The sequence below is a fragment of the Cyclopterus lumpus genome, chromosome 14 (genome assembly GCF_009769545.1).
Source record: "Cyclopterus lumpus isolate fCycLum1 chromosome 14, fCycLum1.pri, whole genome shotgun sequence".
NCBI lineage: Eukaryota > Metazoa > Chordata > Actinopteri > Perciformes > Cyclopteridae > Cyclopterus > Cyclopterus lumpus.
The window spans coordinates 18,688,712-18,708,723 of record NC_046979.1 but is presented as its reverse complement, the minus strand read 5'-3'; the positions used below and the strand labels follow the sequence as shown (position 1 = coordinate 18,708,723).

Here is a 20,012-nt window from a genome sequence, read left to right as displayed (position 1 = left end):
TGTCCTCTCGTCTTTGATGGACAGCTGCAGAGACGTGTTTTATGTCTCCTATAATAGGGCGACATAAAGCACGTCTTTATAAAGCCACAAGGGGCACTGTAGGGTAGTTTGTTACGTACCATACATAACTATATATATATATATATATATATATATATATATATATATATATATATATATAGTTTAGTTATTATATTAGATAAGGCCGGCTGTGGTCGTATTTAAGATTGTATTTAGACACAGAGAATAATTGTGTTTTATTCCTTTTGCCTTCTAGGTATTACTTCCGGTTCAGAGGTCATAGTTAAGAAAGGTCAATGTGTCCTTCCACACGTGTGTCCTGTGAGCTTCCAGAAGCAGAGACGAGGAGCTAGCCGGCTGCTGTGTGCTGTGTCAACTTGTTGTATTCCGTCGTTACACACCTTCACGTTTCGTTACAGTCATGCTGAAGTCCGTAGTCCGTGTGGTGGGAGCCGCTGTTCGCATTTCTTCAGCCTCGACGTCCACAGCCCGAGCGATGCCACTCAGCTGCCCGACACTGTGCTCTCCGAGCTCGGCAACAACTCGGCCCTTCACCCGGTCTCTTTGGATGCTGAATAGCAAAGGAGCCTCGTCGGACTACCGGCCCAAACTGTTCAGTTCAAAGGCGTTGAATCCCTTGGTGTCGTGTGGATGTGGAGCACTGCACACGGAAGGTAACGCGCAATAGTCAATTAGAAAAGCGAGCTAATGTGCGCGTGCTTCGTATCGGGCAATATATTAACCTCCACGGCGTGAGAGAAACACGGTATAGCGGCAGAGAAGACTGAAGTCGCTCAGTTACCTGAGTGTTCTCATTTCCAAAGACACTTGAACGCAACACTAGCCTGTCAAAATTGAATTCAGTGGTCTCCTCTACGACTCAGTGTAACTTCACTGTAAACTTCACCTTGAAGCACTGTTCAGCTATCCTCACCAGAATATGTAAAAAGAGTAAGTGTGTTACAAGAAGTCCTATCTTATTGTAGTATATGTTGGCATGTGAAACAGCCTGGTGCGGATTCATGTTGAGGTATAAAGGCATCTTTTTAAATGCAAGTATATTATTAGTAATTGCAATTACATAGTAAAATGATTTAATATAGCAGATAATCAGTCAAGTATCAACTTGTGCATCTTCTGTTTATATGTTAGGATTACATTTTTATTTTTAGTAAAGCATAGTAGCATTGCATTTACGGTTTGATAGAGACTAATCTAATATCAGGAGGAAAAGCTGTGCATTAAAGTTGTCAGAGGGCTCCTAATGGGAACATGTTGCATTGTGAGAGGGAAGATTGCCTTAAGCAAGTGAAACTCTGAAAGATTGGATTTTCCTCCACTAATTTAGTCATAATTATATAACCTGTTATACCGTTTTCTTTCTTTCTTCAACAGGTGACAAAGCATTTGGCGCTTTCCTGTCTGATGAAATCAAAGAGGAGGCAAAGATCCAGAAAAGCACAACCCTCCCTAAGATGTCTGGAGGATGGGAGCTGGAGATGAACGGCACGGAGGCCAAACTCACGAGGAATGTTGCTGGAGAAAAGTGAGGCTGGCGCAGTCTGTGACTATCGAATCCTTGGTGACCTGGTGGGCACGCTAATGAGCTGCTGTCCTCTTTCTTTTTACAGAATCACTGTCACATTCAATGTCAACAACAGTATCCCTCCGAACTTTGAGGAGGAGGAGGAGGCGGCGGCAGATCAAGGACAGCCGAAGTCGGCAGCAGCAGCAGAAGAAGAGGTGAGTTATAACAGACCTGTTGGTTGAAAATGTATCTGAGATTTAAGCAGTCATGACTGTATAGTTGTGTTTAGACACGCAAAATGATTGTGAACGTTACAAAGATTATCGTTTCTTAACAGGAAGATATTGTCTCGACGCCCAACTTTGTTGTCGAAGTAACAAAACAGGCTGCAAAACATTCCCTTGTGTTTGACTGCCACTTCCCTGAAGACGAGGTAAGAGCACAGGCGCCATGCCAGGCCATATGATATTGACGGCAGCATGTCTCTGACCGTTTCAGTCTGACAGTTTTGAGTTTGCATCGAAAATTCTGGATTTGCATCTTTGCAGATGAGTCACGGTGAAGGAGAGGAGGAGAGCGACATCTTCGCCATTCGGGAGGTCAGCTTCCAGCCCGAAGGCGAGACCGACTGGAAGGAGACCAGCTACACGCTCAGCACAGACTCGCTGGACTGGGTGAGATTTGAGGCCGGAAACGGAGATTAATAATACACGCGGCGGCCGCTAATGAAGCTGATGACAGCCGTGTTCACTGGGATACCTTCTCATCGCTGCTGTTTTTTCAGGCCCTGTACGACCACCTGATGGACTTCCTGGCCGACCGGGGGATCGACAACACCTTCGCTGATGAGCTGATGGAGCTGAGCACTGCCGCCGAGCACCAAGCGTACATCAAGTTCCTGGAAGACCTCCAAGGCTTTGTCAAGTGTAACTAATGCTAGATAGATGCTGGAATTCACTTTTTCTTCCATACGCGTCCCGGCGTAGTCGGAGGTATGAGACTCCAGTAGTGTTGCAAGAGACTGATGATCACTTGCTTTCGTGTCTGTGGCATGTTGCCAGCAGTTGTCACATTTGGCTGCGATCGTGTTCTCCTTATTTAAATGTGATGTTATTTTTCTGTAAGTTAAATGAGAGTTTTAAATTAAATATACAAAGGTCATGACTGTGCAGAAACCATCTTTGTTCCCGTATTAACTGGAGCCCTTTGACGTGCTGGAGTCCATATTTGGGAATATCCTAAAGCCAACAAAGAGATATTTCCGTCAGTGTGTGAACTCCAAAACAAAACATAAAACTCCATGAAAATGAGACTGATTACATAATTAGTGTGAAACAGCGTCTGGTTTTACAGCTTGAGTCTTCTTGCCTCTCACTGGCTTGTAAGGGAGTTCACTTTGACTGTTTTGACTCTGACCATAAAATGTGAAGTATAATTATGAATGGCATTCATTAGGATGTCTTCAAAGAATGTGAGAACAGTGTCCAATAAAACAGTTTGATAATAACGGATGATTTTCTTCTTGCAATTAGACAATTGGAAATGCCGAAAGGGGGCCAAGTTACATTTAGTGGAACACGGCAAAGTACTAACACACATAAATCCTCCATAAGCACAATTAAAACCGTTATGCCTTCTGGTGTTCAGGCCAGAATGAAATCAGCACATCTCCAGACTCAATCGAATATGTAAAAGTGCCATTCAAACCATGTGATTGACCACAGCAGCAGGATGCTGACTTCTCAACAAGTCTCTTCCCGTTAACGTGTCGTGCTTCTGCTGACGGCCGTGTCCAATGCTGCGTATCACGTGGAGGTTATTTCTTCAAATTTGACTGGAACAAGACGTCTTCTCCGAGTAGATTCTGGAGGTCAATGGTCAAGGTGACCTCGCTAAACAATATTTATTTGTCCGTAACTCAAGAATTCGTAAGCAAATCATGACGACATTTAACACAAATATCTAATGGGATAAAACGGTGGCATTTCACATCCAAAAGGTCAACTTCAGCAGAAACACCTTTCTGGCCATTAAATGACAACAGATCAGACGCTGAAGCCGAGGCCCTGATCTTGGTTGTCCCCTTAATACATGTTAATACATTTAGAGACTTACATTTATCAAATACTCTTCAACTACTTGATGAATATGAATGTTACATTTCACATATTTTAAATTGAAACGGTATCCCAGATACAGTAAGAATAGCCTAGTGTATAACTACTGCTATGAACAAGCTATAGTGGTTAACTACTGTTATGAACAAGCTATAGTGTATAACTACTGCTATGAACAAACTATAGTGTGTAACTACTGTTATGAACAAGCTATAGTGTATAACTACTGCTATGAACAAGCTATAGTGTATAACTACTGCTATGAACAAGCTATAGTGTATAACTACTGTTATGAACAAGCTATAGTGTATAACTACTGCTATGAACAAGCTATAGTGTATAACTACTGCTATGAACAAGCTATAGTGTATAACTACTGTTATGAACAAGCTATAGTGTATAACTACTGCTATGAACAAGCTATAGTGTATAACTACTGTTATGAACACGCTATAGTGTATAACTACTGCTATGAACAAGCTATAGTGTGTAACTACTGTTATGAACAAGCTATAGTGTATAACTACTGCTATGAACAAGCTATAGTGTATAACTACTGCTATGAACAAGCTATAGTGTATAACTACTGCTATGAACAAGCTATAGTGTGTAACTACTGCTATGAACAAGCTATAGGACTATGTTTTGTATATTTTTATTCCGGAGAGATGATGAGGTCAAAAGGTTTCAGAGCATCATAACAATGCTAAAGATGGCTCTATTAATAATTACCGTCTTCAGTGAGTGATGGTGAGGAGGACTTTACCTCCAAAGGAAGTTGACACAATGATAGCATCTGCCTCTCTTGCACAACAGTCCACACACACCCGCACGCACCCGCGCGCGCATAGCGTCCCGAGCCGTGCCGTGCCGTGCCGGAGGCAGCTGACAGATGAGGGGCCTCGGTGCGGTCAGCGAGCGCCACTTCTTTCCGGAGACAGCGGAGTCTGTGAAGAAGAAGAAGAAGGAGAAGGAGAAGAAGGAGAAGAAGACGACGACGGGGGGAGTCATTTGAGGGGAAAGTTCACAGTCGGTCGACAACCGCGCGCCATGGCGGGCAAAGGGAGAGTGTGTCCGGCCGGCCGCAGCCAGCCGCTCCACGACAACTCCTCGGACTCGGACTCGGAGGCGGACGGCGGACCCGTCCGGGTGTTCTTCGGCACCGGGCCGCCCGCCGGCTCCTTCCCGGGCAGCCAGGTGATCCACAGCGGGCACTTCATGGTGTCGTCGCCGCACAGCGACTCGGCGCCGCGCGGCAGGAAGAGCGGCGGCTCCACGAGATACGACTTCGACACGGTGAACAGGACGTGGTGCCACACGTACCGCTACGGCCCGCTGAGCTCCGGGAGCCTGAGCATCGACCCCACGCTGACCCGCCTGTTCGACTGCATGTCCCTGGCCTACAGGTGGGTCGCGTCCTCCACACGTCCACTTGGGTTGATTTACGGCGCTGTAAATACATGATCTGTGTGAATGGAGATCTTAGAATGCAGTCATCTTCACATTGTAGTTTTCAAGTATTAAACAGTACACATGAATTATAAATAGCTGACCTTGCAGGCTATAATTGAAGTACCCCCCCCCCCCCCCCCCTCCTGCAGTGATCTCCCTCTGGAGTTCATAATTTACATGTTTTATTGTGAGCTATAAACTGACCACTGTGTAGACTAAGAACTCTGCGTAGAAATATGTTTGAACAGGTTTCCCTTTTTTAAAAAGAGCACAGATGTGTTGGGAGGGGGACTTCACTGTCTCTTGTGCAACAGCTTGGAAAATGTACACTGAAAGCTGGACTTTGATTCTAGTTGGCAGCCCTGGAAAAGATTACAGTGTCACTGAGGAAAAGAGAGAGACCAGGCTCAGAACATGTTTATTGTTATTGTTATGTATTACACACACATAACACAGACACGCGAACACACACGTGTGCGTTTGCGTCTCTCCCTGACGTTTTTTTTTTAAAGAGCAAGTTCTTCTGATTCTGACGTTTGTTTTTTTGATTTGAAAGATGAGCGCTTGAGAACGTTTCGTCCTTTTTGTTGACAACTTGTTCAAAAGAGTTGTCAACCTCTGGCCTAAAGAAGAGATATCTTTTTTTTAAATAGTTTTTTATAGTTTTGATGACAGTTGCACAATAACACCGGAGCCAGGGCTGGTTACCAGTACAACAGACCACACAATACATTTTTATGAAAGGGCTTAAAAACTATAAACTCTGCACCCTGTTTATATAAAACAATATTATTTATCTCCGTGCTACATGTCAAGTATATCGACTATGGTGTGAACCACGGAGACTTGCTGTGCCTGCACAGCATTTGTCATTACCCGTGGTGTTAATAGGTCTCCAGTGATAATGCTGTCTCGGCTGGTTCGGAGTGTGTGACTGTCGCTCCATTAAAAGCATGTTGAAAATGATTCCCCTCGGGCTTCCTAGCAACTCCCCGAGCACCACACATTAGGAAGGCCTCTTTCTCAGCACTCAGCAGGCTCAGGGATGCTGGAAAAAAAAGGTGCAAACAGCCTGACAGTGTACCGGTGGATAAACTGATGGGTCACTATTAGTCAAAACCAGGACAGGTTTCTAACAGGGGCTAATGAATATGTTCCACTTTAGAATAAAATAGTGTCTGTCCCTCTCTCAGTGTGCATCGAACATCGCCCATTTTCCATTTGAACAAATTGCATGTTTTCCCATTTGATTGTGTGTTTTGTTTGCAGCGCGAAGATAGTCTCCCCCAAGTGGAAGTCTTTTAAGGGTCTGCGGTTGCTGTGGAGGGATAAGATCCGTCTGAACAACGCCATCTGGAGAGCTTGGTTCATTCAGTGTGAGTCCACCACTCTTTCCCCCGCGCGGTTAATGAAGAAGGGCGTCGATGTGTCGAGCGCAGCGGAAAGTGCTCGATGGGAAGTCGGAAGCTAAGAACAAATTAGCGAGCAGACAGAAATGAGGAGTCGAACACGAAGTCGCCGTAGTACACACATTCATTTGTCTCCCCTGCTGTGTGTGTGCTGTGTGTAGATGTGGAGAAGAGGAAGAGCTCAGTGTGCGGCTTCGTCACGCCGCTGGAGGGCACGGAGTCCGATTCACATCGGAAACCTGAAGTGAGCGACTGAAGCGCGAGCTGCCTTCATTTTTCAACTGCACTTTATTCCAAATTCAAGTAACTGAAACATTTGTATTTATACTCTGATGAGCTTTGTCATGCACGTCTTATGCTTTGGTGTTTTCTGCATCATGTCAACAGGCAATAGTCCTAGAGGGCAGCTACTGGAAGCGAAGGATCGAGGTGGTGATCAAGGAGTACCACAAGTGGAGGATTTACTATAAGAAGAGGGTGAGCACTCTTTTTATTTTATAGAACACATATTTCATCTCGTATAGTTTTAGCCGTGTTTAACCTGCATTCTACCTCCAGGTCCCTCAGGTCGGCTGACTAGGGGCTCCTGGCCGTCCTGATACCCAAACTTAAAGGGACAGTTCAACCCAAAATCAAAAATACATATTTTTCCTCTTACCTGTAGCTCTATTTATCAATCTAGATTGTTTTGGGTGGAGTCGCCTAGTTAAAAGAAATATCGTTTGTAGAGATGTCTGCCTGCTCTGCAGTATGATGTCATTCAGGTTCTGGGGCTCAAAGCAACAAAAGGAATGTGTGGTTCAGACCCGAAATATTTTGACGCTATTGGATGGATTAGCGCAAAATTAATTACCTTTTTTCAAGGTCCCGAGAGGGTGAATTCTGAGAACTTTCGATTATAACTTAGGTCATCCCGTGACCTTTGCATTCACGTTTCCCTCATGATGAATTGTTATGAAATATAATTCTGCCCAACACTGTCTAAAGACACAACCATCAGCCTTAGCTGCACTGTGTGTTCAGTGCTAATAAGATGGGTATTATAAGCATTATGAAAAGTATTTCTTTTCTTTTCTTTTACAGCTTCAGAAAAAGAAGGATGATATTCTGTCCATGCTCCAAGAGGTATGACACTTTTCTGGTACTTTCTGTACGTCAAATATTGATTTTGACCCCTGAAAACCGAGTTGGCCCAGGCTTGTGTGTTTTGGTGACCTTTTAGCCTTCTTTACTTTTGAATCCAGTTGCAGCTCAACATATGATCATCAAAGTCCTCCATGCGGCTATTTTTAGCACGTTTAGCACGGGAGGGGGGGGGGGGGGGGGGGGGGGAGAATAGTGTTCACATGACAATGTGGCATCAGCCCACTGGGCGGCCGTCTCATCCCACTACTGCCTCTTTCACCTTCGGCATGATGGCCCTTTGATCTCCCGTCCCATTGGAAGCCCGGGTTTAACTCAGGTTAAAGATAATCTCTGTTTGTCTGGAGCTCAAAGTGTTACTGTTGATGCATTGAGCGGCTCTTCAAGGGGCACATATCAGCACGAAGATGACAGGTCAAAGATCACTGAACCAGGTTTTTTATGCTCTGTTTTCCCAACGCGTTATCTGGCCTTTCCTCCTCACAGATAACATCAAGTGGCTGGAGGGAGAAAAAAAAGCTCAGTAAAACCCAGGGTTTGTTTTTGTAACGTTAGGGTTTGTTTCATGTTGTTTTTAAAAGGCTTTCTCAACCCTCAAGGCCCCGGTCTAAATTCTCTCTAACTTGCAGGATATTCCATGATGATATACTATACTCAGCCAATCAGAGAAAAACCAAGACCTGCCAAGTTACCAAATCAGGTCATAAATTAAGACCGGGAGGCTGGCCAATGATTTGGATGATTAGCAATAAGTTCATTATTTTATAGTTGAAGCACTCATTTAAAGTCAGCTTTAGACGGGTCATTTTAAATGTTCTGGGTGTATTAGGACTGTGCCAATCTTCATTTTTGGTATGCTTTTTAGATGAATTACTTGAGACGTATCGATGCTGTCTTGAACAAACTGACCGTCTTTCAAAAGGGAAGTAAAGTAAAGTTTGTTTATCACCAGGAAACACGTCCAAAAGTATTCAGTTATAGTAAATGGTCAAAATAACCTGTACTTGTATATCTCTTTTCTAGTCTTCCGACCACTCAAAGCGCTTTTACACTACATGACATCATACACCCATTCACACCCATTCACACCCATTCACACCCTGATGGGAGGAGCTACGGTTCCACCTGCACTTGGAAGGATTTTCCTCCTGTGACAGGTCCTTGGTCCCAAAAATGATGTCGAAATATCTCAACAACTATATTGGATGGATTTCTAGTGACTTTGATGATGCACAGTGTTTCCCTCTAGTTCCATTAACATCAACAATTCAATTACACAAATTATGACAATTGTGTTTAGTTCTAATGAGAAAATATTAGCATGTTAATACCCTGAGATAGTGAACGTCTACAAGGGTGATGGTAAATATTACCTGCTATGTTAGCACTTAGCTCAAAGTTAGCACTTAGCTCGAAGCTGTGCTAAAGAACAGTCTTATAGAATCAATAGTGGATCCGCAGCGCTGGTCTCGATGTGTGGGGTTTCTTATCTTATCCTCTACTCCGGATGTGGGAAGAAATAGCTTCACTGAAGACACAAGCAAGAGGTGTTCGGCATTAACAGTCTCGTCTCTGCGTTTGTAACTTTCGCTTCATCTCGCAGATTTTTTTCTTCTTATCTATTCGTTGCGGGAAACACGTGAATAAAAAAAAAGTAGAGTAAATATTGCATCCATCGGAAGTGATGGATGCGTGCATGTATATATCCTTAGCGAGTCCGAGGCAGCAGCCGCTTGTCTTGGTCGGGGGCCTCGGGCCTCGTTGCTGAAATTAGGTCAGGGACAAAAGGCTGCTGCTCTTATTGAAACGGTGAGACATCGAAATAACGAATTGAACAAAGCCGACATAATGATAACCTTTAAGAGGCTAGTGTTTTTTAACAATATGTCAAAAGTGCTTTTTCATCATGCCCTGCTCGCACGCGCACACACACACACACACACACACACACACACACACACACACACACAACAATCTTACTAAATGTCTACTTGCACACACTTGTCCACTCGCTGAAAGAAAAACAAATCGAGAGGCAGATGAATAAATTACAAGAGGGGATGTCGTGTGCCGAGACGTAATCAAAACAGTTTCCGGCTCAATCTGGGCTTCCCTATAAATGTGGCGTCAGAGTTAGAAGTGGAGGGCAAAGACGAGGAGAGGCTGAAGCAAAGCAGCTCAAACCGAGGGGGAAAAGGACCGCAGCTCCATCTTCTGTGAGTGTCTTACTGAGAAGAGAACACGATGTGATAGTGGAAGACGTGTCACAATACGTGTTTGTTTCTTTGTGTAAGAGGATGTAAATTGTGTTTTAGTGGCTTGGCATTGTCATATTTCTAAACAACTTATTGAAGGAGCTTTAGCTGCTGTTAACGTGACCTTTTCACACCATCTGCCGGACATGTACGACTCCATCAATGCATCACTTTGCCTGTTCAGTGCTATTTGGAGGGAGCCCTCCATAGATCAGTGCTGGACTTGTCACTAGAAGTTGATTCTAAGCTCATCTCTGGCTGATGTGCTCCAGGGTCAGATCTGCCAGGCCAAGCTGGAGAAATGGTCCAATCACATGTACCAGGAGCCTGAGGCAGCGCCGGTGGAGGTCCACATGTTTGACCTGGACTGCCTCCTGTCCGACATCTCCGACACCTTGTTCACCATGACGCAGAAGCCGTGTCCCTGGGCCGGCGACCGACACGACAGTGAGTAGTCAGCACATTTGCAGATGTTGATTGAGCTGCAGTAATGTATGTCTTTATTTTCATTACTTTGATGTTATAGACATTTTCCAAGAGGCTTCAATATTTTGCCTACGTTTTGTCATTTGGGTCACGTGGGTCAGCCAAAGGAACCCACCCTACGAATAAGGAAATGCTCTATGATGAAAGGATAAAAAGCACACACAATACAGCGGACTATTAACAGATGCACCCACTCACATTTATCCCTCCCTCTAATGTCTGATATGATGTTTTCTTTGTCCTCAGCGTACACCAGCAATGCTGATATTATCCAGCCAGGTCTGACTCTGCAGCCCAACCTGGATGATTTCATGGATATACCAGGTACTCTCTTCTACTACTGTCTGACTGACTGACTGACTGAGTCTGCCTGCCTGTCTGTCTGCCTGCCTGCCTGCCTGTCTGTCTGTCTGTCTGTCTGTCTGTCTGTCTGTCTGCCTGTCTGTCTGCCTGCCTGTCTGTCTGTCTGTCTGTCTGTCTGTCTGCCTGTCTGTCTGTCCGCCTGCCTGCCTGCCTGCCTGTCTGTCCGCCTGCCTGCCTGCCTGCCTGTCTGTCTGTCTGTCTGTCTGCCTGTCTGCCTGTCTGTCTGTCTGTCTGCCTGTCTGTCTGCCTGTCTGTCTGTCTGTCTGCCTGCCTGTCTGCCCATCCAGTGTTTACTGTTTGTAACGTCATTTAATATTCAACTTGTGGCATAATATACTTAATAGTTGATAGAAGACGTTTGAACTGATTCTGGGAAGAGGTACCGGTGTTTTTACAGTCATTAATCGTTAACTTTAATGACAGTTCGATGTCTACATTTCTGAAAGGCCACATCCTGATTCACATTTTACCCACTCAGACACAATGCAAAATAAAAGTATTCTGGTATTAAGTCTTTAAAGCTGATTTGCAGATTCAATTGCAGAGATTGAGTTTTTACATGACATATTACATGACTTAAATCAGTTCTCGAGTGACACTCCTTTGTTTATGTGCTGTGTCTGCAGTAATGTCCCTCAGAGGTTTGCGTAGGGTCAAAGGCACGGTTGAGCGAGGGGAATGGGGAAGTGGGAGAGAATTCAACCGAGTATGAGGCCATTGAATAAAGCGATGGACTGGGAGATGCTGTGCTAGAAGTTATGATTATTAATTAAAAACCAATATTTTCCCAATAACGACGAATAGCAGGCAGCTGTTTTCAGCCAACAAGCTCTGATGAACACATTGTACTCCAGCTGCTCAGCACCAGACAGCAGACGGACACATTTGGGGACTAGCTGGTGAGTGCAGCGGAGCATTTAGCAGCTGAAGGGCCTCATATTTACTGCTGCTCATCTTGCCGAGTAGTTTGACACCACCGGTGGGACGTGTGGGTCCTCGTGTGCGACACAAACAGAACGGGGAGCCACCAGGCGGCAACCTCCGGGTCTGAAAAGTGAAGCCAATGCAAATGTGCCTAAACTTGCATTCTCTCTAAAGGCCACCAGGGGGCAACTCCTGTGGTTGCAAAAAGAAGTCACAATGACAATTTTCTGGGGATTTATTCTTGATTTATTCCCTCTGTAAACATGAGTTTATGGTCTTCTTTTAAACAGCATGATGTTCATTCAAAACAAGATGGTGACGGTCAAAATGTGGAACTCAAGGCTTCAAAACCGAAGTCCACAAACCAACGTGTGACGTCACGGGACATACGTCCACTTCTTATATTTAGCCCTCGGCGGCGAGCGCTACCAGAGGTCAAACACCTTTAAAATTGGGAAATCTTGACGGTGTGCGCTCAAAGCTTGTTTCTGCCTCCTCCAAGTGGCCTGAATAAAATGTGAATACGCCTGTTTTGGTGTGACATAATTCATTCTCTAATCCCCTGATGTCTTATTTTCAAAATGAATATTTGTCAATGATGCGTCACTCAGTGTTACATAACCTCAGTGTGTGAGAGGCAGGGAAAAGTGATATGCCCAGGGCCGCTTGCCAAACGGCAAGGAGACACAGAGAGCTGAGGAGCAGATCTCAGGTCAGCTCCTCGCCGTGGGGCACAGTGGCTGTGGTTGTTTTCGGCCTTTGTGTGCCTGTGGCTTCAAGTCAGCCTTTGTAACCCACAGACAGCCAGTGGCACAACGTGTGTGTGTGGCTGTTTGTCCTCACAGCGTCCGGAGGGGTCATCGGCCCGCCTCTCACGGCGGTCACAAGATCCAGGGAGCTAGTGAGTGTCCGTCAGAGCGCCGCAGTTTGCTCTATGTGTGCTTCTCTGAAGTGGGAATACGGAGCACTCTTCCGAGGCATGTCAGTGGTTTCTCTTCACTGAGGTGAAAACAGACACACTGGTATGTATCTGCAGATTCGCCTTGTGCCCACAGAGCTGTATGTGTGCACGGTGGCTCCAATGAGCCGAAAACAAGGTTCTTTCGACTGAAGCGAGTGAGTTCACGTTTGCCTCCTTAACTGGTCAACAAAAGAAAGCTGGTTTGAATTCGTGAGATGGGAAGAAATAGTTTTGCTCACATGGCAGCTTGGCACATTCAGTTGCCAGCGCGTCTCCAAAGGTATGTGACCTGGCAGGTTGGACGGTGACTCTCTGTGGGATGTGATATCAAACTGCAGGCTGGAACGTACAACTCCGGCTTGTTTCAGCCACACCCGTTAAAGAAGAAAAGCATTTTATCAAATGGATTTTATTTCCCATAAATACTGCATTATATCCCTGTTCTTATTTTCAGTCTATTTCCCGTTATTGCAAAGCACCTTGTGCTGCACTTTGTTGTATGAAACACATGTTTTTTATAATTACACTATAATAAGAATAAAAATACTTATTCTAATACAATTTTCATCCCTATAAATGTTACAATAATATTATTATTATTATTATTATTATTATTTTGTGGGTTTTATTTTCCACCTTATGTCATGCATTCGATGGATTATATTTCATTTAAATTCAAATTGTTATCTAGTTTTATTAAATACATTTTATTTTCAATAAATATCGCATTATAGTGTTTAGTTAAATCACTAAATGAAGACATGTGTGCACTGAAAGCATGGCCAAATACCTCTGGAGGTGTACATCCAGGACCATCCAGTAGATGACATCATCTCATTAGGGCTCTGTTGTGCCTAAGTGAACAAGTAATATTGATATATTGTTGGTAAAGTACAATGTGAAAAGCTTTATGTGTGTGTATTATATTTAATGCCCTTCTAGATATGAGGCGGCTGCATGTGTTGTGTCAGTTTGCAGTTAATTTAACTGCACTTTGGAGATTTGGGCTCGTTCCATCTGTATAGACGCTCAAAGTCTCATCCTACTTGACAGTCTGTGTGTGTGTGTGCTTCTCCCAGATATCTTTATGAACTACCGGGGCCCGCCCACTGAGCAGACTGCTTTTGCTGACTGTGGCTATTTCGAGATCGCGCCCAGCGCAGCGTTTGCTCCGCTGCCCTCCTTTGTGGTGACGACTCCTCAGCTACTCATCGACACCCAGCTGGCTCAGGTACCGCTGGTGTGAACGGGCTCCTCCATCTTGTGACAATGTACTGCTGCAATAAAATACTTGATCAGCAAACCGACGGCGCTACAGTTCACTCCGTAAAGCAGGTTGAATCTTTCTCTTGCAGCCCGATCTGTCGTGTGACACTTTGCCTCCGCCCTCCTCCTCCAACACCCGGCCGGACCAGGCCTGCGGTGAATACCACACATCTGGTATCATATCGGGAGCCATGCCCTACGGACATCAGTCATACCTCGATCCAGCTGTTTCTATAGCATTCACCACCAGCATCGAGCAGCCGGTTCCTTCAAGTATCCCCTTCCTGTACCCGTTGCCATGCCACAAGTTTGGTTACTACACAACCACCAGCGTGACCCCCACGGTCATCACTCACACCGCCTCCACCATGGGGGCCCAGGGCTCCGTGCACCAGGCTCCTGGCTACCCTCACACAGAGGACACGTACCCCCAGGCCTCCTGCCACTCTCTCAGTTACGCGGAGGCCGTGTCGGAGCCGGCCCACGCGGAGCTGCCTTCCGGCACCGCGGCCCACTGCTTCTCGGTCCCGGAGCAGGTGGCCGTCACGGGGGTCAGAGGGAAGCACAAGCAAAAGAGGGGAGGGGTGAAAACAGTCGGTGCCTCCGTGGCGCCGGCTAAACCCCCGTCCACTGCGCCCGCAGCCAGCAGCTGCCTGGCGAAGCTGCTCTCCTCCGGCGCCCGCGAACGTGAGTCCGTTTGTGTGCCTTCTTCTATCTTCGACAGCAGTTATTAATCTGAATCATGTTTCTGTAAGAAAAAGTGAGCAAACGCTTGTTTTGTTTTTGTGCTTTCAGAGAAGCCACCGCTAGGATTTAATACTTCTTTAGTGACAGCCAAAGGTCAGAGGTCATCATCGCCCAGCTCCTCGGTGAGCCTGTCCTTTAGTAAGAGCGGTGTTCATTTGTGTTGGATACTGACTTGTACAAGAACCCGAGAACACAGGGAAATGTTGTGCCAAACTACACATTGACTTCCTCCAGCTTCACGGAATCGACAAACAAGATAGGATGGCGTTAATGAGTGAGCATCAGAGGTAGATTTGATTATCTTCAGGCACATCTGAGCGAGCTCCTAAACCTTTGTTCTCAGGTACCGTCCGAAACTCCACACGAGCATGCTATTTATTTTTATTTACTATGTCCGAAATGCTATTTCCAAAGAGATATTGGAAGTTCAGGACATTATGCCGGCATTAATATCCCACAATGCAATGCGGTAGAGATAGCAATGTTAATAATAGACAACGGCGGACAGCTCGGTAACAACAATAACGTTTCGATTTCAGTATAAGACCTCACTTTTCTCGACGTGATATATATTGTTTAAATTAATTCAGACTTCATGATTCTTGCAAATCATCGTTTGGTTAACATGGGGTTGGCACGGGTTTCCGTGGTTACCCATCTCCAACAGGCAAGCAGCCTCTCAGGAAGTGACGTGGTAATGACAGTTCAGTGCGTGTGCAAAGATACATTCTGCTGTTTATTCACACAAAAGTATTTTGAGTATGTAAAGAAAGTCTCTTTTTAGCAGCTGGACCAGGTTCAGCCATTCACAATTTGATTTAGTGGGCTGACTAATGTAGTGCAGTAGTTTAAATACAATGTTTTTTCATATGCACTGAATCTGATTGGTTTTCAAACAGTCTGACAGTTTTAGAAAACATTTTGTTCACAAGAAGTCCAACATGGATCTATGATATGGCATAGTAGTATGGTATGATATATGGTGACCTTGTGTGTCGCCTAGCAGTCAAGCAGCAGCACTCATGCCGTCGGGGCTTCATCGCAGCTGCAGCACAGAGCTGGTTGGCCGGCGTTGATGCCTCTGCTCGGCCAGACCGCCCCCTCAGGTCACAGCGCACCCCACGCCAGCACCTCCAGAGGCCTGGCCGTGCCCGCCCTGCTCCTCCACGGCTCTTCCACACACGCCGGCTCAACCCTCCTCATTCCCAAGACCGAGAAACTATCTCCCGTCCAGCAGTACGGCGCGGACAGGAGCAGCCTCACAGGTATGCCCAAAAACCAGTGAACACCGACACCTGTCAGGTTGGTGCAATGGCAGAATGTACACGGTCAAACAATAAGGCCTGTATCGCCGCAGAGATATTCAGGATTCATTTTTTAAATGAATTACTGCGTGGTTATAAAGTAAAGAGACACAACTCTTTTAATGATTAAGGGGTCATTTTTCTTCCAATTCAGTTTTCCTGTCATGCAAAGAGAAAATAATACATACATAAATTATATTGGAAAGTAAATAAATAAAGGAATTATTACAAAGGTAACTGAATAAAGAATCAAATTAAAATAAATATCAATTTATGCCTCATTTTATTCATCAGTCTCTACATTTATTTTGTATATTATTTTAGTATATATAATGGCATATTAATTAATTAATCGAGTCATTTATTTATTTTTGGCAGCTTTCGTCCTCAATAGTCAAGGTTATCCAATTTTCCGGCAAATATAACGAATAGATATCACAACCTCTCTTTCTTTTAGTTAATTTTCCAGGACACACAGGTAAAATGTCACCACCAAACCCTTTGGATAGAATCTCCAACCCCGAGTCCCCACACTCGTGCTTCTCAGGACACGGAAAGATAGAATCAAGTAAGGTAGGACATACTGTCTCATTTCATCGACACGCGTGGTATTGAATATATATATATATATATATATATATATATATGGATACACATTTGACCTAGTACGTGAATCTGGGTGTGACATGTGATGTGCATATTTCTACACTGCATATGTTATCTGCAGCAAACAGAGAGCAGGAGGATAACTCACATCTCGGCTGAGCAGAAGAGGCGCTTCAACATCAAACTGGGATTTGACACGTTACATAACATCGTGACAACGCTGAGCTCTCAGCCAAGCATAAAGGTACCGCGAAAAAAAAGACGTGCAACTGCATTAGAGATAGATGTGATGAGCAACAATATTGAAGATTTGTGAATAACTGTGACTGACATGTGGGGATCCCTCTTTGTCTGCTGGCACAGATCAGCAAAGCTACCACGCTGCAGAAGACGGCCGAGTACATCAGTAAGATGCAGCAGGAGAGAGCGCAGCTGCACGAGGAGGCTCAGAGACTCAGAGAGGAGATCCAGCTCCTGAACTCTGCCGTCAAGTGAGACTTTTAACCATGCTTGACTTCCCTAGTGTGTGTGTGTGTGTGTGTATTTATGTATGAATGTGTGCAGACATGGAAGTGTATGCAGTATGAACAGTAGGAATGATCACAGCCAGTCACAACTGTTTCCATCTACATTTGGGTGCCTGACTCCGGACCTTGAAACCTCTTCTTTAATATCCCATCCTAGTATATATATATATACATTTTCTCTCTTCTCTCTTCATGCAGCGCGTGCCAGCAGCAGCTGCCGGCCACCGGTGTGCCCATCACGCGGCAGCGCTTTGACCACATGAGGCAGAAGTTCCGAGAGTACGTCCAGGCACAGACGCTGCGAAACTGGAAGTTTTGGATCGTATCCTTTTGTGAATTTAATGTAAGAGGTCAACAAAAAATATCTCGCTGCCACAAACGCAACAGAAAACAGGATTTTTCTTCCTGTGCATGAAACACAAAACGTGACTATAATATAATTGTTGTGTACTGAATGCGCTCATCTATTCCTGTGTGGGGAGATTTTTACTTTTGGTGAAATAGAAATAGTATGAAACCAAAAGATGGACTCTGTAGAGATGTAAGTGAGCTAATGTAGTTGTAATGCCTTCAAAGCGCAGTCTTCATCTGGGGCGTCTCAGTGTAATCGGGCAGATCAAATAAATGCATGTGTGTTGCAAATGCTAGTTTCATAAAGAAGTACCGGTAATATATACCCATAACTCTTTCCTCAATGATCACCCCCTCCGTTACTGCTGTCCTTATCTTGGATGCAAGATAAAAGGATTAGATTACCATTATATCATCTTGGTGTGACGCATAAATACACCTTCAGGGTGTTTTCTCTGCATGACTTTTGAGCTACTTTCTATGCTCCCTCAGGAGACGCTCATTCATCGAACTGCTGATATAATGAATCGAAAACATAAAGTTCTCCAAGAGGAAGATAGGAGCTTTTACCGTATATTTTACTGCTCATTTTCACGCCTTTCCAACGACAGTGCTGTTCAACAGTGGAAAAAAAAAACAACTATTCTGTTTTTTTGTCGACCACTAGTTCAGTGCCGCTTCCAAAACAATGAGCCACTTGCAGTGATGTGACTGAAAGTCTGATGATATTGTAATATTTATTCTTGTTACTGTAAACAAATCCCACGAAAAGACCAAAACCAACAACAAATTGGTTCTACGTACTATAAAATAGCATAGCACAGAAAAGACTTTATAATTTCTATCTTTTTTACGTGCAAAAAGTCAGAAATTTGTCTTTGATTTGCGCGTGCAAAATCTTCAATGAAGGTAAATTTAAAGAAATGGTGTACCATCCAGACAGGACACATTTACGTTATGACACAGCACAGCAGGGTTGTTCTTCTATCACAGGATCGGCGGTTCAATCCCCGGCTCCTTGGGACACTTAACCCCAAATTGCTGTGTATGAATGAGTATGAATGGTTAAATGGTTAAGTAGATGGGCCGGTGGCCTCTTGCATGGTAGCCCCTCCCACCAGTGTATGAATGGGTGAATGATGTAGTGTTAAAGAGCTTTGAGTGGTCGGAGGACTAGAAAAGCGCTATACAAGTACAGGCTATTTACATATCTAGACATAACACATTTTCATTAAGGTTATGATTTCTTCATATGATTTTGAAATATTTTTTTGTAGTTTTGCTTTTGGGGCGAGTTGTTCTTCTTAATATCAATTAAGTAACGTTCGCAAAACAAGAGCTTTAGCGCGTCACGTTTGAATGACTTCTCTCCTCAACCCGGCATCAGTTCAGCATCATCATCGAGCCGCTGTTCGAGTCCTACAATGGAATGGTGTCCACTGCCAGCGTGGAGGACTTGTGTCGATCCACTCTGTCCTGGCTGGACCAGCACTGTTCCCTTCCTGCCCTGAGGCCCAGTGAGTGCAGCACAACGCAGATCCAAACCCATTTTCTTCCTCCGCGTCATCGTCAGTGTTCCTTCCCACTATGATCTGTGTGTGATCGTCTCGCTGCTTGTCCCCTGCAGTGGTTCTGAGTTCACTCCGTATCCTGAGTACCACCACGGCCATCCTGACGGACCCCAGCCTGGTGCCGGAGCAGGCCACCCTCGCGGTCACCCGGGGCAACCCCGCCGCAGCCCTGGACCACTCCTTACAGCCCGCCACTCGGGACAATGTACACCGCATGTGACCGAGGAGAACAGACTCAGTGGAAACTTACCTGGAGTCCACCACAACGCACACAAGAGCACAAGTCCGAGGAGAGCCTGTGGTTTGAAAAGACTCGACGCTCCTCTCCCAGACTTTTGATTCACATTCCAAACAAAACTCACCAGCTGCAAAAAGAATGTATTCCAGTACACCTATACAAAAAATACTATTTGTGATTCGTGCTTAAATGATTGTAGAAGCATAATATACCTGTACTATATGCTACACGTTGTTTCTCAGCCTCATACATTTTCTTTGGTGAAGCAAAAAAGTTCAGATGAAGTTCAGTCACTGTGAAAAGCTTCAATTTCTGTTTCTGCATTTATTCTTAATTCCTTTCACATCTCAGGTTGTCTTTGGTTTTCGTCACATATATTAGTGTCTCAGATTACTGATTACATTTTCTCGGCACTATATGTCTCACTGCATCTCATAATTATCCCACGTTGTATTGGGTGTCACACACCAGTGCTCATGTGAAGTGAGAGAAAAATAGGTAGCTTTAGAAGGCAGGGGTTATTTCAGAATAGTAAGTGAAGTGGTTCTCAAAGTGCCGTTTGCGGACCATCGGGGCTCCTTGAAGGCGGCCCAGAGAGTCCCCACTCAAATGATAGAACAGTGGTTCTTAACCTTTTTTCAGTGATGTACCCCCTGTGAAATATTGTTTCAGCCAAGTACCCCCTAACCAGCGCAAAGCATTTTTGGTTGAAAAAAGAGATGTAATATGGATGATGGCACTGT

General features: G+C 44.7%; 2 protein-coding genes across 3 annotated transcripts; both read left to right on the top strand.

Moving 5' to 3' along the window:
* Window positions 1–284: 284 nt before the first annotated feature.
* Window positions 285–3,056, top strand: c1qbp (complement component 1, q subcomponent binding protein). Its single transcript, XM_034551031.1, has 6 exons — window positions 285–695; window positions 1,417–1,567; window positions 1,653–1,764; window positions 1,887–1,982; window positions 2,098–2,223; window positions 2,334–3,056. The coding sequence occupies exons 1-6, from the start codon at window positions 443–445 to the stop codon at window positions 2,481–2,483; spliced, it is 888 nt and encodes a 295-aa protein (XP_034406922.1). The 5' UTR covers window positions 285–442; the 3' UTR covers window positions 2,484–3,056.
* Window positions 3,057–4,433: 1,377 nt separating this feature from the next.
* On the top strand, window positions 4,434–19,496 carry LOC117743094 (carbohydrate-responsive element-binding protein). Of its 2 annotated transcripts, none has more exons than XM_034550852.1 (17): window positions 4,434–5,072; window positions 6,388–6,494; window positions 6,689–6,771; window positions 6,915–7,004; window positions 7,611–7,652; window positions 10,198–10,372; window positions 10,658–10,735; window positions 13,739–13,890; window positions 14,015–14,612; window positions 14,721–14,794; window positions 15,679–15,937; window positions 16,434–16,549; window positions 16,704–16,826; window positions 16,946–17,073; window positions 17,308–17,431; window positions 18,848–18,977; window positions 19,088–19,496. In XM_034550852.1, exons 1-17 carry the CDS (start codon window positions 4,453–4,455, stop codon window positions 19,249–19,251), a joined length of 3,063 nt encoding a protein of 1,020 aa, XP_034406743.1. In that variant the 5' UTR covers window positions 4,434–4,452; the 3' UTR covers window positions 19,252–19,496. The 2 variants fall into 2 exon arrangements, with proteins under 2 accessions (XP_034406743.1, XP_034406742.1); XM_034550851.1 differs by having other exon boundaries at window positions 15,676–15,937.
* Window positions 19,497–20,012: the final 516 nt, after the last annotated feature.